The sequence below is a fragment of the Fusarium solani genome (genome assembly GCF_023522795.1).
Source record: "Fusarium solani strain SB1 chromosome Unknown bctg00000004, whole genome shotgun sequence".
NCBI lineage: Eukaryota > Fungi > Ascomycota > Sordariomycetes > Hypocreales > Nectriaceae > Fusarium > Fusarium solani.
Genome location: NW_027072152.1, coordinates 910438 through 924362, shown reverse-complemented (window position 1 = coordinate 924362; position 13925 = coordinate 910438). Strand labels below are relative to the sequence as shown.

At 56.1% G+C, this 13925-nt stretch overlaps 5 protein-coding genes across 5 annotated transcripts; 3 read left to right on the top strand and 2 right to left on the bottom strand.

The window, feature by feature from the left end:
* Positions 1-2723: 2723 nt before the first annotated feature.
* Positions 2724-7737, top strand: MRS44_007367 (uncharacterized protein; the record flags this gene model as incomplete). Its single annotated transcript, XM_046280299.2, has 4 exons — positions 2724-3153; positions 3201-3327; positions 3375-3686; positions 3771-7737. 4 exons carry the CDS (start codon positions 2724-2726, stop codon positions 7735-7737), a joined length of 4836 nt encoding a protein of 1611 aa, XP_046129099.2.
* A 1626-nt stretch (positions 7738-9363) lies between these two features.
* Positions 9364-10002, top strand: MRS44_007366 (uncharacterized protein; the record flags this gene model as incomplete). Its single annotated transcript, XM_046280534.2, has 1 exon — positions 9364-10002. One exon carries the CDS (start codon positions 9364-9366, stop codon positions 10000-10002), a length of 639 nt encoding a protein of 212 aa, XP_046129100.1.
* Positions 10003-10101: 99 nt separating this feature from the next.
* Positions 10102-11925, bottom strand: MRS44_007365 (uncharacterized protein; the record flags this gene model as incomplete). Its single annotated transcript, XM_046280609.2, has 1 exon — positions 10102-11925. The coding sequence occupies one exon, from the start codon at positions 11923-11925 to the stop codon at positions 10102-10104; it is 1824 nt and encodes a 607-aa protein (XP_046129101.2).
* Positions 11926-12230: 305 nt separating this feature from the next.
* MRS44_007364 (uncharacterized protein) lies at positions 12231-12956 on the top strand (the record flags this gene model as incomplete). Its single annotated transcript, XM_065620503.1, has 4 exons — positions 12231-12298; positions 12366-12579; positions 12637-12791; positions 12878-12956. The coding sequence occupies 4 exons, from the start codon at positions 12231-12233 to the stop codon at positions 12954-12956; spliced, it is 516 nt and encodes a 171-aa protein (XP_065476575.1).
* A 66-nt stretch (positions 12957-13022) lies between these two features.
* MRS44_007363 (uncharacterized protein) lies at positions 13023-13527 on the bottom strand (the record flags this gene model as incomplete). The annotated part of the gene is made up of 2 exons (XM_046280591.2): positions 13023-13319; positions 13396-13527. The coding sequence occupies 2 exons, from the start codon at positions 13525-13527 to the stop codon at positions 13023-13025; spliced, it is 429 nt and encodes a 142-aa protein (XP_046129103.1).
* Positions 13528-13925: the final 398 nt, after the last annotated feature.

Here is a 13925-nt window from a genome sequence, read left to right as displayed (position 1 = left end):
GGCTAGGCTTGGAGACCTCTGGAGCCACAGGGCAACGGCCCCCACCGCAGGATCCGAGGCTGCTAGAAAGCATTGGCATTCCATGTCGCCGCCTAACCACCACCATGATGCCGTGTCCACGCACACGCAGACCGCAATGTAAGGTACCAACCGGCCTGCCGTCTCAACGGGACCTCCAGCAGAACTGGATCGACGATGCCGTGTCGCCGACCCTACTGCACCCGTCGTCGCGACGCCAGGCCAGCGTGCAAAGACGCTGTGCTGCGCTACCTATATGCTCTGCTGTGTTGTCCTGCAACGCTTGAGAAAGCCACCGCTCGTCGTCGTACCAGACGTAGCCCCGCATAGCTCTGCCCATCTCACAAAAAGAGGGGCAGCAGGGACCGCGAGACGGTGATTGACGGGTTGAATCAATGCATAGGTAGGATGGAATTTGGATGAGACGACGGTGAAAGCCATGACGACCAAGGGAATGTGTCCATGATAAGAATCGAGCCCGAGACGGTGAGGTCCGGGGCCAACTCAGGCGCCCGGACTCGAGCGACGGGACACAATTGATTGATTGATAGGTCGAGTCGATCAAGCGTCGAGTTCTCGAGTCGGAATGGACCATGGAGGTTTTTACAAGGGGCTCCGCCGAGCGGGCCACCCACCTTGACAAGCCGTCCAACGAGTCAACGATGGGGTCAACTCAAAAGGCACGCGGCCAACCCACGAGGCTAAATATGGCAGGGGCATTGCTCATTAGACGTTTCGTTTGAGCCGTTGCTACTCGCTGCTGGCTACTCGCCTTGTCATGAAGGAAACGATCCGTCGATCCACAATTCGGCATCGCATCCATAGAGTAGTCGATTTCGCTGTTGCTCGTCATTCATCAATCCAAGTCCGCAGCCGCCGCCGGCGATCCATTCACGTCAAGGTGACCGCCTCCGCCCGGACTGGCGTTTTTTTCTGCGCCATCCGATGCCTTGCTCGAGACCCCTGTTTATGAGACCTGCTAGAGGGCGACAGAGCTCCCTCTACAGCACGAGAGGGGATCCCAGTTCCATGCAGCTCCTCTCCTCGTCTTGGCCGCCAGTCTCCACCGGCTGGTACTAACAATGGATGTCCGTCCCAGCACATCGAGGCCGTGCTGGTCAAGGCTCCAATCCCCAGCCGCCGTCCACCATCCGCCATGTCGACCCCTGGGTGCCATGTTGCCCATGAGCCGGTCCGTCTCCGCTGATCCATGGAACCCAACGTTCGCAGGGCTCTAATTATATGGCCTCTGGCACAGGCGTCCACTGACAGGCCAGGACGCCACTTTGTAGGCGCCATCTCTGACTCTGGACCCCTCGCCCATGACCCATGATGGATGGTCCATCACACTGAGCACACGCAGTAACGGCACCCACACTGCTCGCTCTCAGGCACCCTGGATCGTCTGCGTCCTTCTCAAAACCATCCCAACCTGCTCTTTTTCTGCTCTAAATTTCCCTCTTGGGCTTCTTCCTAGTCCTTCTCTCCCCTTGTCCTGTGCTGTATCTGTGTCGCCTCATCACACTGTCACATCTTCAGCTCTTACAACAACTCCACCAACAACAACACTCCCAGCCCCCAGCTTGCCCATCCCAGCTTCAGTTTGTGGGAAGAAACAGGTAATGATTTTTTCTTATTCTCATAACTTGCCGTCGTCTTCCGAAACCAAACCTCACACCCGTCATCATCACCCTATCGCCTCTCTTGCTGCCCATCTGCGCCTCGTCGAACGCCTCCTCCAACGCCTCGTGCCGCATCCTGTTCGCTCCTCAGATCCTCACCCAACTCTCCAGCGTAGTCGCCTGTCGTTGCTCAGCACAGCATACACGCGCGCACATCCACATCCACACCCACACAAGTTACCAGACCCTAGAATCCCTTCAAGAGAGGTTCCCAAGCTACTCCTGCAAGTCAAGCGCCGGGTCACACCCCTCTCCAGCCTCCATCCACTCTTGTCCGCTCTTCCATTGTAGACCTTGCCCACCTTGCCCACTCGTCCTTATTCGGCTGTCGTCCGACCCCAGGCAATCACATTCAAGCCCGGTCGAGGTAGAGCGGTTGCGTTCAGATTGTTGCCGGCTTGCGCCTATAGCGTCTCTGTCAAGCAAAACCACTGCTTGGCCCATCTCCACACACATCTCTTCTTCCTCTCCACGCTCGCTCGCGTCTTCTTTCTTCTCTTCATCTTCACTAACCTAACCACCTCCCTCAAGAACCTCTCACTCCCCTCTCACCGCATTCGAAAACCACATCCTCTCCACGTTGCAACCGAGACACACGGCTTCACGAGTCCCGCCCATTGTCCAACCCTGGTTCACCGTCGCTACCCGCATCGCCGCATCGCATACCGTGACGGAACAAGAGAACAGAGTGCATCGTGATCCGAGACTTTGGCTTACCGAGGCGCCCCGAGAAGAGTCATTGTCCGGGTGCGGGCAGTAGGACACTCCGAGGCATGTTCGACAGCCCCAGCGTGTAGCTTCCCGCCTGTTACTGCGACTTGAGAGCAACGAGAGCAAAGGCCCCGGCCATCGGGGGTCGTCCCTCGTCGACATCGCATTAGAACAGTACGTGCATCGTCGCACACAACTCCAGGGCCCCTGCAGACCAGTTCCCGAACTGTCGTCGTCCCCTGCCGCCAGCCGACTGGCTAACGTGAGCTCCGTGAATCGCAGGTTGAGATTCGAAAGGATATCAGGCCCATCATGTCCGCCGCCGTGCCAACATCGTCGCGGAACCGCACCGTCTCAATGAGCTCTGGAAGGGGGACCGTCAGGAGCAAGACGTCGCAGGTCCAGGACAGCACCACCATGCCTCACGTAACCGACCTCAAGTATTTTGATCCCTGCGCCGCCACGGCCGCCATGTTTCTGTACGCCCAGGGATCATCCATTGTCTGCTGCCACCATGACACCCTCACAATCGAGCGGAGGTTCTCGCGGCACGCCGACGATGTTCAATTATTGGCCGTGGACAACCACAGCGAGGCGGGTGCCGGCCGCTTCGTTGTGAGCTACGACGTCGGCCAGACTGCAATTGTGTGGGATTTGATGACGGGTGATGAGATTTCCCGATTTGCATCATATGAACACCTGACTGTTGCAGCCTGGATGAAAAACGGCAATGTTGCTTTTGGTATGTGTGATTGACCTGATATGAGAGTGAGAACTAACAAGGCGCAGGAAACACAAAAGGAAGTATCATCATGTTTGAACCCTCAACTTCTGAGCACGTTTCTGCAAGGACAATCGATCAAATTGCAGTGACTGCGCTGGCACCATCAGCAGATTGCCGCACATTCGCCATTGGGTGAGTCCTTCATGCACTCTTCATCACATCTCACTAACAAGGTTCAGTTATCAAAATGGCTCCCTCTTTATCGCGACTCTGCAGCCACGCTTCACTATTCTACACAATCTCACCACCTCCAGAGGACCGTCACCCATCGTCAACTTGGCATGGCATGCTTCGTCATCGCGGCAAAAGTCGGACATGCTCTCCGTCCAGATGCGTGATGGAGACCTCCGGGTCTGGAGCGTGGCCAAGAAGTTCAGCCCTGACGATCCCGCAAAGGTGGTTCGAAACCTGAAGAAGACGGAGATCTCCATGGATGGTCCCAACTGGATGGGTTGGTCCAAGAACGGCCGCATAATCCAATACTCTGACTCGTAAGTCACAGCTTGCCACCACCACAAAACACCCTAGTCTACGCGCGCGCTTAACTGCATGATTCTATACTAACCTGTTCACAGCCAAACACAGTCATGGGATGTTAGGACCAAGCACGTCACCCACGACCCTATCCCAACCCTCGACATCGTCCGGGGTCTCGCCGTCTATGGCCCAGGAGCTACGCTCTTCACCCTGGGGCCCAACAACACGGTACAGCAGTTCGACCTCAACTCCCCTGCCATCATGGTGGCGAATGTCCAACACCCAGCGAACCTGCTGCCTCCCTCACCTCCAGTGTCGGAGGAGACCGGTGATCGGTCGGCCACTTCTGCGACCACTATCAACTCGGAGTCTGAGACAAGTTCCGTTCCGCTGGAGATCAATGTCTCCGAGAGTGATGAAGATCACCTGTCACCGTTCGCCCGCCTAGCCCAACGCCAAGTGTACGACTCGGGCGGCAATGAGGCCTACGAATCTGCCAGCCCGATCTCAAGCCGAAGTGGGCTGTCCTCCCTCTCCAAGTCCTCGGCGGGATCCAACACACAGGGCCGTTACGCTGGATCGATGAGATCCAGGGGGTTGTCTGACACTACCCATATCTCTGCTGGAACCTCTCTTCGGTCTTCGACTCTTGGCCAAAGGAGGGAAATCGATTCTTACTCCATGGGTTACTCTCTGGGTACTACTAGCGTCCCTTCAATGGCGTCCAGCCGTTCTCGACGAAGGCCCTCTCGCCTTCGCAATGAGGTTCCCCGCAGCCCTGATGACAGCAAGGTTCATGATCTGTTCAAGTACACTCGCGCTCGCCTGAGTGACATCCCCTACAAGCACCACATGGGAACCATGGACACTCGTCTCACCAACGATGATCTCCGTCGTCAGATGCTCAGCACCATCTTTGGATGGAACAAGGAGATCGAGGATCTCATCAGGGACGAGCTGGCCCGACACCCTCAGGGGTCTGCCAGCCGTATCTTGTTGGCGAAGTGGCTTGGCGACATTGATCCCGATATCATGAGTGCAACCTCAGAAAACATGACATCCTCGGACTGGATGTTGCTGGCTCTCAGTGGTATCGGCAACCAGGCTTCACAGCACAAGATTGGCCGTGCCTACGTGCAGCGCCTTCTCGAGACTGGCGACATTCATGCCGCCGTCACAATCATGCTCGGCATGGGTGACCACAACGACGCTATCGAGATCTACATCTCTCACAAGCGTTACATGGAAGCCTTGATTCTCACTTGCTTGGCTTTCTCTAGTGTCTGGGAGCGCCAGGCCGCCATCATTCGGAAATGGGGAGAGTGGGCTGTGCAGCACGGCCAGCAGCAGCTGGCTATCCGATGCTTCGCATGCACTGATCAGGAGTCCACCGAGCCCTGGACTTCTCCATCTGCCGCCCAGCTCAACTTCCAGACAATGAACCCCAGCATCCCCGAAGTGCTCAGCCCACCTCTTTCGCCTCCTGGCTTCCAGCGTGGCCCTCAGCGCAGCATTGCCAAGACATCGGCGCTGAAGCTCATCACTTCCTTTGGCGATCAGTCGCAAAAGTCCAAGTTCTTTGCTGGAGACGGTGGTCAGACTCCCATTGCCGCTGGTGTCACTCCTATCGCCGACTCGGCTGCTTCTCCCTACGTGTCCACCAACAACGATGCCACAACCGCATTCCTCCGTCCATCCAGCAACAGCAGGTTCAACACACCTGTATCGGCACGAGGACGCGGACGTCTGCCCTCCATCGGCGAGACCCCATCGGACCTCAACCGCGATGCTATCAGGAACGCTGAGCTGTCAGCTGTTCTGTACGACATGGACACTCGATCTGGCCATGCTCGCAATCCATCAGGTCAAGACAACAATATGATTGCTGGTACCCTGCTTCAGCGTGCTGCCACGGCTAGCCCGATGATGATGCGGGAGCACGCTGAGCGCGTTGTCCAGCCTGCTGAACATGTTCCCCCTCCTCCCGACCACAACATCATGATGAAGAGGAACCGTCGTAACGGCTCGCGTGATCGTATTCCCGTGGGTGTCGATCTGCGACTGACATCGTCCCCAGCCATACCAGAAGTGAGTGATGTGACATCCCCTGAGCAGTCTGTTGCTTCGTCTACCCGCTACCACTGGCCTACTCGGCGCCGTGGACCGGGCTCGGTGACCAGCAGCTCTGTCACCTCTGCCTCCAGCGCTGGACGAAGCCTGCGACACCAAGCTGTCCGAAACCGAGAGGACTACATCCACAGCCTGGATGCCGCCCAGCACTACCAAAAGAGGCAGCGCAGCCGACAACGCAGTCAGTCAAGGACTCGCGAGGGCTCACGCAGCCGTCCCGGCAGCCGCGAGCGAACAGCTGGCCCTCGAGAGCACTCCGAGGAGCGTGGCCGCGTCGTCGCTCGAGGCTGGCCCAAGGCCAAGCGATCACCTACTTCTCCGATTCCCATGTCTCCCGAAGATCTGATTAACCTGAGCACCCCAAGGCACGCTCATATGGGTGAGCCCGCTACGGTGCGCAAGTTGAGCTCCTCCATTTCGAAGCCAAAGAGCCGCGGATCGAGCCGCGGAAGCCGCCGCAGGAGCCCTGATAGTCGCCGTCCCCCAGCTCTTGACATCCGCGGTCGTGGCCAGGGACGGGAGGGATCAGTTCAGCGATCCCCATCCTCTCCTCTTCCCCTGTCGGCGACCGCTCCCCACTACCAGGGCTCGGAAGATGAGGAGGATTACAAAGCCGCCATGGCGGCTCAGGAGGAGTTTAGGAACAAGCACAGCCGCAGTGTTAGCCGTGGCCTCAACTCACCCTCTGTCGGCGGCAAGCGATCTCCTTCGGAGACTCGAATCAGGGCCAACTCGGATGCCATTGAGATTCCTGAGCCCCTGTTCGCCCATGGTAGGACCGCCTCGACTGACCACGCTGGCGATCTCAAGCAGATGAAGGACGATCGTCAGCGGAAGAAGGAGCAAGCTGCCCGAGAACTCGAGGAGCGTCGCAAGTCCCTGGCTAAACGCCCCCAGGCGCCATCCATTCCTCACCCCAACGACTTTTCTCCTGCTCTCCCGACGGCAGTTGAAGCCCCTGAGCCCAAGGAGTGGTCTGACGAGGCACAGGGTCCCAGCCCTACTGAGCAGCCAGTCAAGAGCATGTACGCCCGTAACGGACCTGTCATGGGTCTTCCTGCTACCCCCAAGGCCATGAGGCTCATCATTGAGGGCAACCACGACAAGACTGGCAGCACTCCTAGGCCCGATGTCCCTTCGATCCCACCCAACTTTGTTCAGAGGCAGACACCAAACGCCTCACCCCATGCCTCGCCCGATAAGGACATGGGTGGTGATCTTCTCACTCTGTTGCCCTCGACTGTTTATCAGCCGCCAACCCGACCCAGCATTCCCCGAAGCATGTCGGCTCCTATCCCTGACGAGCCAAGCCAGCACTCAGTTTGGCCCGACCGCAAGGGCAGCGTAGGCCGCATCGATGAGCACCCTGGCGGCGAGCGACGTCGATCTCACGAGGATCCTATGCCGCCCCCTCCTCCTCCGGTGTTGAAGGAGCTCCGACATCTGGCTTCGCCTCCTCCTCCACCCCCAGCTCCCCTTCCTCACGTCGCTCACCGAGCTCAGCAGGGCGGAGCTGTTGCATCTGGCATGATTGAGATTGTCATGGACGACGAGGACACTTCTGGCAACGACATGGGATCTGAGGCTAGCCCTCCTCCCGCCCCTGTTCAGAAGGGTCACAGCCGGGGCCGAAGTGTCGGTGATGGAGGCAGCATCTCCAGCCGTATCTCCAAGGCGACTGAGCGTCTCCGATCGGCTAGCCGTAGCCGCAAGGAATACACCATGTCGCCCCCCTTTGAGGCACCATACGAGAGCATCCCGATGCCCGGAAAGCATAAGTCGCCCACCTATGAGGCACCATACGAGAGCATTCCCATGCCTACAAAGCTCAAGTCGCCTCCCCCGGTGTCGTACAACCCCGATGTGCTGCGATCTCCCATCGACACCAAGAACAAGCACCTGTCGACGGGCCTGCACCGGAGCGAGATGATCTAGGAGGTCTCACCCGGGCGCAAGCAGCGCGTTGTACGGCATCTTGTTTCCTTCTATCGCTCCTTATAAACGACACTTGTACTTTTTCGATTCGATTCTCTGCATGGCGATCGGCGTTATCTACCATCTCTTAAGTCGATACGATACCATGTTTGTTGTCCGACGCTGAGATTGCATTCCTGCGCCTTGTCACGACACGGATGAAAATCCCTGGTTTTGTTTCTTGTTTCTGATTTCTTCAAGCTCTCAGGCCCTGTCACGGCGGGTTCAGTTGCATTGACTGACAGGCGATCTGATGAACTATGCATGACTCTTCGTTTCTCTGGGTCGGGACGTGTGTGGTCCTTGCAAAAGCAAACCCGTGGCTTTACAGATTATGTTTGGGGGTGGTTGAATTGCATACGCGCAATGTTTTCTGTTTCTGTTCTTTTTAACATTCTTGGTGAAGGGGGAGAAGAAGAAGAAGAAGAAGAAGAGGGCCAATCTCAAGGCCGTCGTGTTCCTTGGATCGGACGAAGGGCCTCAAAAAAGTCAAGGACACGATGAGGGAAATGAATGCAGCGAATCGCGTTATACAATGTTGCCTCGCGGCACTTGTTTGAGTTTTGAGCGAATGATGATGGACGGGATGGGATGGATGGATTGGATTCAATGGACCGGATTATGGGACATAGGGATAGTTTGATGGAAATGATTGATGGATGACTAGGATTGGATTGGATTGGATAGCTCTTTTTTATTCCCCGGAGGGCTTTTAGTGTTTACGAATTGAACGAATATGGTTTGTCTTGCACAAGTCTGTTATTTCTGTGACTTGTGAGGTGACTGTTGTGTGAGAGGCGAGATGTGGTGATGGCTTCATGTGCGAGGTCCAGGGAATTCAGTGGGAGGGTTCGAATCACGCAGCGCAATACCACACCCAACCTTAGCGACATCAAAAATAGATGCAAACGAAAGATCCAATGCAATTCAATTGAACCACCATTTTTAATTAGCATTTTATAGGTATGGTTAATGTGCAAAAAATGCAAAAAAGAAAGCGTCGACTATCCCATCTCATCCTCAACCAACCCAAATCCCTCCGCACAAGCGTATTCCCACCCGCCACGCGACGGGGGAGAGATCTCTGCAGAGTGAAGCCTCCCTCAAGGGTCATCTCCAGCGCTCAGGACCGCCAAGGGGTTACCAGCATCGTGAGTTTCCTGCACGAGTGGGCGGCCACCGCGGCGTTCGGACGGGGCGCGGCGGAGGGCCACTACCCGAAAGTAGTGGAATTGGGATGGGAAGATGAGCGTGTTTGAACGTCTTCGCCGTTGGACCATTACAGTCGGAAGTAGGTGCATAATTTGGGGGTTATAAAGGTAGGGTCTGTGGGGTGTGGCTGGTGGTGGGGCTTGTACCTGTGATTGCTCTTCTGGACTTCAGCTTCAACTCCCCATGATCACAGCTTCCTCTCCTCTCCATAGCTGGCCGGTACAGCAGTTATAGCTTCAATTGTCTGTTTACAGCCGTCGCATTCACCACAAGTCCAAACTTTCTCCGTTTCCTCAGCATACACAATAGAGCCAACCTCCGGCAACTCACACAAACCACCATGATCAACTGTTAACCCATCACCAATCAACCACCATGCTCTCGACATCTCCCCGCCTGCGCATCAGGCATCCCTCCCCCACGACGGCCGAGTTCACCGTAACAACCCTCCGACCAATCCCTCCCGCACTACACACCCTCATCCTCCTCTCGCGCTTCCTCGCCACCGTCTTCGTCCTCCTGCTCCTCTACGCGCGCCTCACCCTCTCGCCGCTCCTCGCCAGCGCCATACCGCCGCTACTCAAGGACCTCGTCCCCCGCGCGCACCTGCAGGCTCCGGCTTCGATATCTGCGCTTGCGGAGAATATACCTGTTTCTGTCCTCGTGCCTGGGAGTTTTGCTGTGCTGTGGCTGCTTAGCCGTAGGGGGTATGCGTGCGAGAGCATTCTCGTCATGAGGGGTCTCGGCGTGCAGACCAGCTCGTGTGCGGGTAGTTACCTGGCAGGCACGGCGACGAGATTCATCCCGACGGAGAAGATACAGGATATTCTGGTCAACGAGGCGTTCCTTGGATTCGAGGTGCGATACTACCTCGTCGTGGTGGTGGAAGGAGAGGAAGACCTTGTCGTCGTGTTTCCTCGCTTGCTCCCACGACGCAAGATCGTTGAAGAAGTATGGAGGGGTGTAAGACGATGTCTGTACGAGAGCAGGGCAGAAGAAAAGGGGCAGAATTAGAGGGTATACCCAAAGGGCGTTTTTGTTGTATTGCTTGTGCTCGCCGGCGATAGACGTGCGGCTTTGAGCTTGCTTAAAACACTTTTATGCATCTAATGTCTACTCGTCCGCCGTGGGCTCATCCTTTCTCCTGCCAAAGCCCCTCTGTGTTCGCATATCCTCTGAGCTGGCATACCCCTTTCGGATCGCGTACCGCTCATTCTGCTCCTCGGGAGACTGTAGCTTGTCCTTTTCTAGGAGAGGCACGTAACGGCCTCCCATGCGTGCGCCGTTGCCTCCTTCGTAGACCATGGTGCTGTTCGCCTTGGCTGGCTCCGGCCGTGAGATCTGGCGGGAGGGATCTGTGCTGCCTTGTTGCGAGACAAGCTGTAGGAGCTGGTTTGATAGTAACTCATCGAGCTTACGCTCACGCCAGTACGCCCATAGACCGTCTATCACGCCGAACTGGCCGGGTTTGCAGAGCGCCGGATCGTCGGCGAGGTACACCCAGTCGAGGGCATCCTGCTTCTCAGCGGCAGGGTCCACAGGGGCAGAATCCTCGCCGGGGAAGATGCAGTCCCAGAGCACCAGGGGTACCTCGTCGGCCATGACATAGTTGGGCTTGCACGGGTTTTTGGCCACGTCGAGTAGGGTCGATATGACCTCTGGCTTCTCGAGGCGCTGGCCCACGAGGAATAGCACTCCTACCATGTGGCGGATCTGGTGCCACAGGAAAGCCGAGCCGCGGACCTGAAACATGTACACCTTGGGGTGCACAGCGTCTTTATCCGAAACTCCTCCCGCTGGCGCATACTGCGACCCGGAGAGGTATGGCAAGGCGGAGCTGACATCGCGGACCTCCTTGATATCGGCCTCATAGATGGTGCGCACAAAGTTTGTAATCTGCTTCCCCGGGTCGATCTTGCAAAAGTTGCGAAAGTCGTGCTCACCCTCATACCGCTTCGCCGCATCGCGCATGGCGTCAATATCGAGCCAACCGTTCTTTGCGCCGCCGGCTGTAGGCTCTGGTGTAAAGGCAGGCTGGGTGAAGAAGTAGCGGTACTGGCGCTCTCGACAGGAGAAGCGGGCTGAGAAGTCTGGTGGTGGGGAGGGACACCAGGCGAGGATGCGGATATCAGGGGGGAGCACACGGTTGAGGAGTCGAGGATACTGCAGCTCATCCTTAATAGGGTCGAATGATGATGTCTCAATATCATTTTCTTCCTCTCCGTTCTCTCCTGTTGGTTCATCCACAACCATGGCATCGCCCGCTTCACTTAGACGCCGTCGCTTCTTAGGCAAGGGTCTGTTGCTCCGAACCCGCAGGCCAATGACCTGTCCAAAGGCGCTGACGCCTTTATCGGTGCGTCCGCACTTGGAGTACTCGCAGCACTCAAAGTCAACAACTCGTTCATCCTTGGGGAAGATGAGGCACGCCTTTGTGAGGGCGTTCCACAGCTCCTCCTCGATAGACGGGGCGTTGGCCATGGCCTGGAACTCGAAGCCGCCGTAGTTCTTGCCCAGGTATGCAAGCTTCAAGGCGATGAACCGAGTCGAGTACTTGCTCGGGTCCATCTTTCGTTTTCCCTTGGGCTTGGCCTTTTTGGCCCCCGGCGTCGTATTGTCGCCTTCACTCTTCTGCTGTGGCTGTTCCACAACCTCGACCTTGGGTTCTGGGGCTGGCCGGCTCTTGAGCTCGGCCTCGAGCTCCTTGACCCTCTGTATGAGACCGTTCTTGGTCCATGACTGATAATTTGCGTCCCCGGACATGGTGCGGTACCTGGCAGCCTTTCGCTGCGCACGAGCTTCGGGGGATTCACCACTTGATGAAGAACTCGAAGAAACTGAAGCGCTGCGTCGTGACGGTTGATGATGAATCTGAGCTCCGCTGATGATGGCTCCGAGCGGACTTTGGCGCCCAAGTTGACGACCAAAGCGTCTCATGTGAGGTTGGTGGGTTCCAAATTTTGGTCCGTTGTATGCAGGCCCATCAGAGTCATAGTGAAAAAGGGCTTCAACAGTAACTTGAATGTGTGGCTTGTTAGTCGCTGTGGCGTTTTCTGGTGCGCCACACGGGGAGAACGGACAGGCCGAGAGATAAGTTACGTACTGCTCTCAGCTCACCACTATCAATACCCCAGCTTCCATTTAAACAGCGATAGCCTGCTCTTTCAAGCTGGCTTCATCCCTTATAGATCGTGATCTGATCCATCGATAATCTGAAAAAAGGCTTCTTACACAGGCACAAGATGGACACCGAAGTGATCAAGATTCTCCTCGTAGGCGATGAAAAGTGTGGCAAGACAACATTCCTCTCGTACGCAGTCCTAACCCGTCTACTTAATCTGGCCCTATCATCATCTCACCCCAGGTCCTCTTTCTAGACGGCTAAGCGCGGGCGAAAACGTCAACCCAATCCCCCTGCTCCGCGACATCGACCAGCCATACATCTTTGAGATCAAGAGCGGGACCAGGCAGTACCGGTTCGAGTTCTTCGATACGTCGAGCCCGGATAACTGGAGGCTCCTAGACCCCGATGCCATTGTTATTTGCTTCGACATCAGCCAGCGGCTGACTTTGATCAACATGCAGAGATACGTAAGTGATGCAAACCCCTGTTCTCGGAAGGAGGCCTGACAGTTGGGGACGTTGTAGTGGATCAACGAGGTCAAGATGGCGTTTCAGAGGTTCGACACCCTGCCTCTCATCATCCTCGGGTTGAAGCGGGATCTGAGGTCGGAGAAGGACCCAAATGGGATCATCTACCCCCAGGAAGCGTACCAGGTGGCGCAGACCTTGAGAGCGGATCGGTACGTCGAGTGCTCGGCGGTGACGGGGGAGTTGTTGAAGCTGGCGTTTGAGGACTTGTGCAAGACGGCCGTGACACCGACGACAGGGTCAAACAGCCAGAGCGCGAGCACGTGTATGATACTGTGAGATTTGAATGGGCGAGCCCAGGTGACGTGTGGTGGTAGCGGTGGGTGATATTATAGGACGGAGCTGGCCATGGATATAATGCTTGACAAAGTCTGGACTTCAGGCTATGCATCGGCCATGGATGCATCGGCCTCGGCTTCTTGTCCGAATGGGCCAAGGACTTCGGCGATGATGGTGACCATTTCCTCCTGCTGCTCTGCGGTGAAGCGCTCATACATATCCTCGAGAGCAGAACCGAGAACTGGGGGAGTGCTAGGACGGAGGTTGATGATCATGATAACCTCACTCTTGGCTAGGTTGAAAGGCCTCAGGCGCTCGAGGAGCAGGGCGATGCAGCCTTCGGTGTAAGGAATAGGGTCCTCGCTGAGAGGGTTAGGATTTGAGCGGAGATAATTCAGGAGCTGTAGCATCGTCAGTTATATATCCTTGAATTTTAAACTGCGCATCTGAATAGAAGCAACCCGGAGCATGACCTACATAGCGAACTAGATCCTCATAATTTTGAGGACCTCGATGCTTAGTCTTCTTGTAGCGCTCCTTCTGCTCGGTGAGGTGCTCGTACACCTCCCAATTACTAAGCACAGCAGCTTGAGATTCGAGGATCTTCATGACTTCGGTCGATGCGTCGGCTCAGTAGAGCAAACCAGGCGAGTTAAAGTGAGATTCTGATGGTGGGTGAGGATGAGGCTCTGAGCTGCAAAGGAAAGAAAAATGGGGGACCCAGAATGTGTAGTTGAAGGAACCAATCAGGACCCCGCAGAAAGACGAGGCTGAAGAAGAGAAAAGGTGGATGCACCCTCACGCAACCACTTGTGAGACACTCGAAGACGGGAGGCTTCTTTTTCCTTGGAGTTTCTTTTCTGGAATTGAGGGTGGTGCACGATGGACACCTTGTGCGAATGTGGCAGAAGCACAAGGTGTGAGATGTTGATTCAAGGTTGAGACTTGGGCAAAAGTTGGCTGCCCTCCAATTCACGACTCTTTCACTTTTTTTTTTTTTTTTGCAT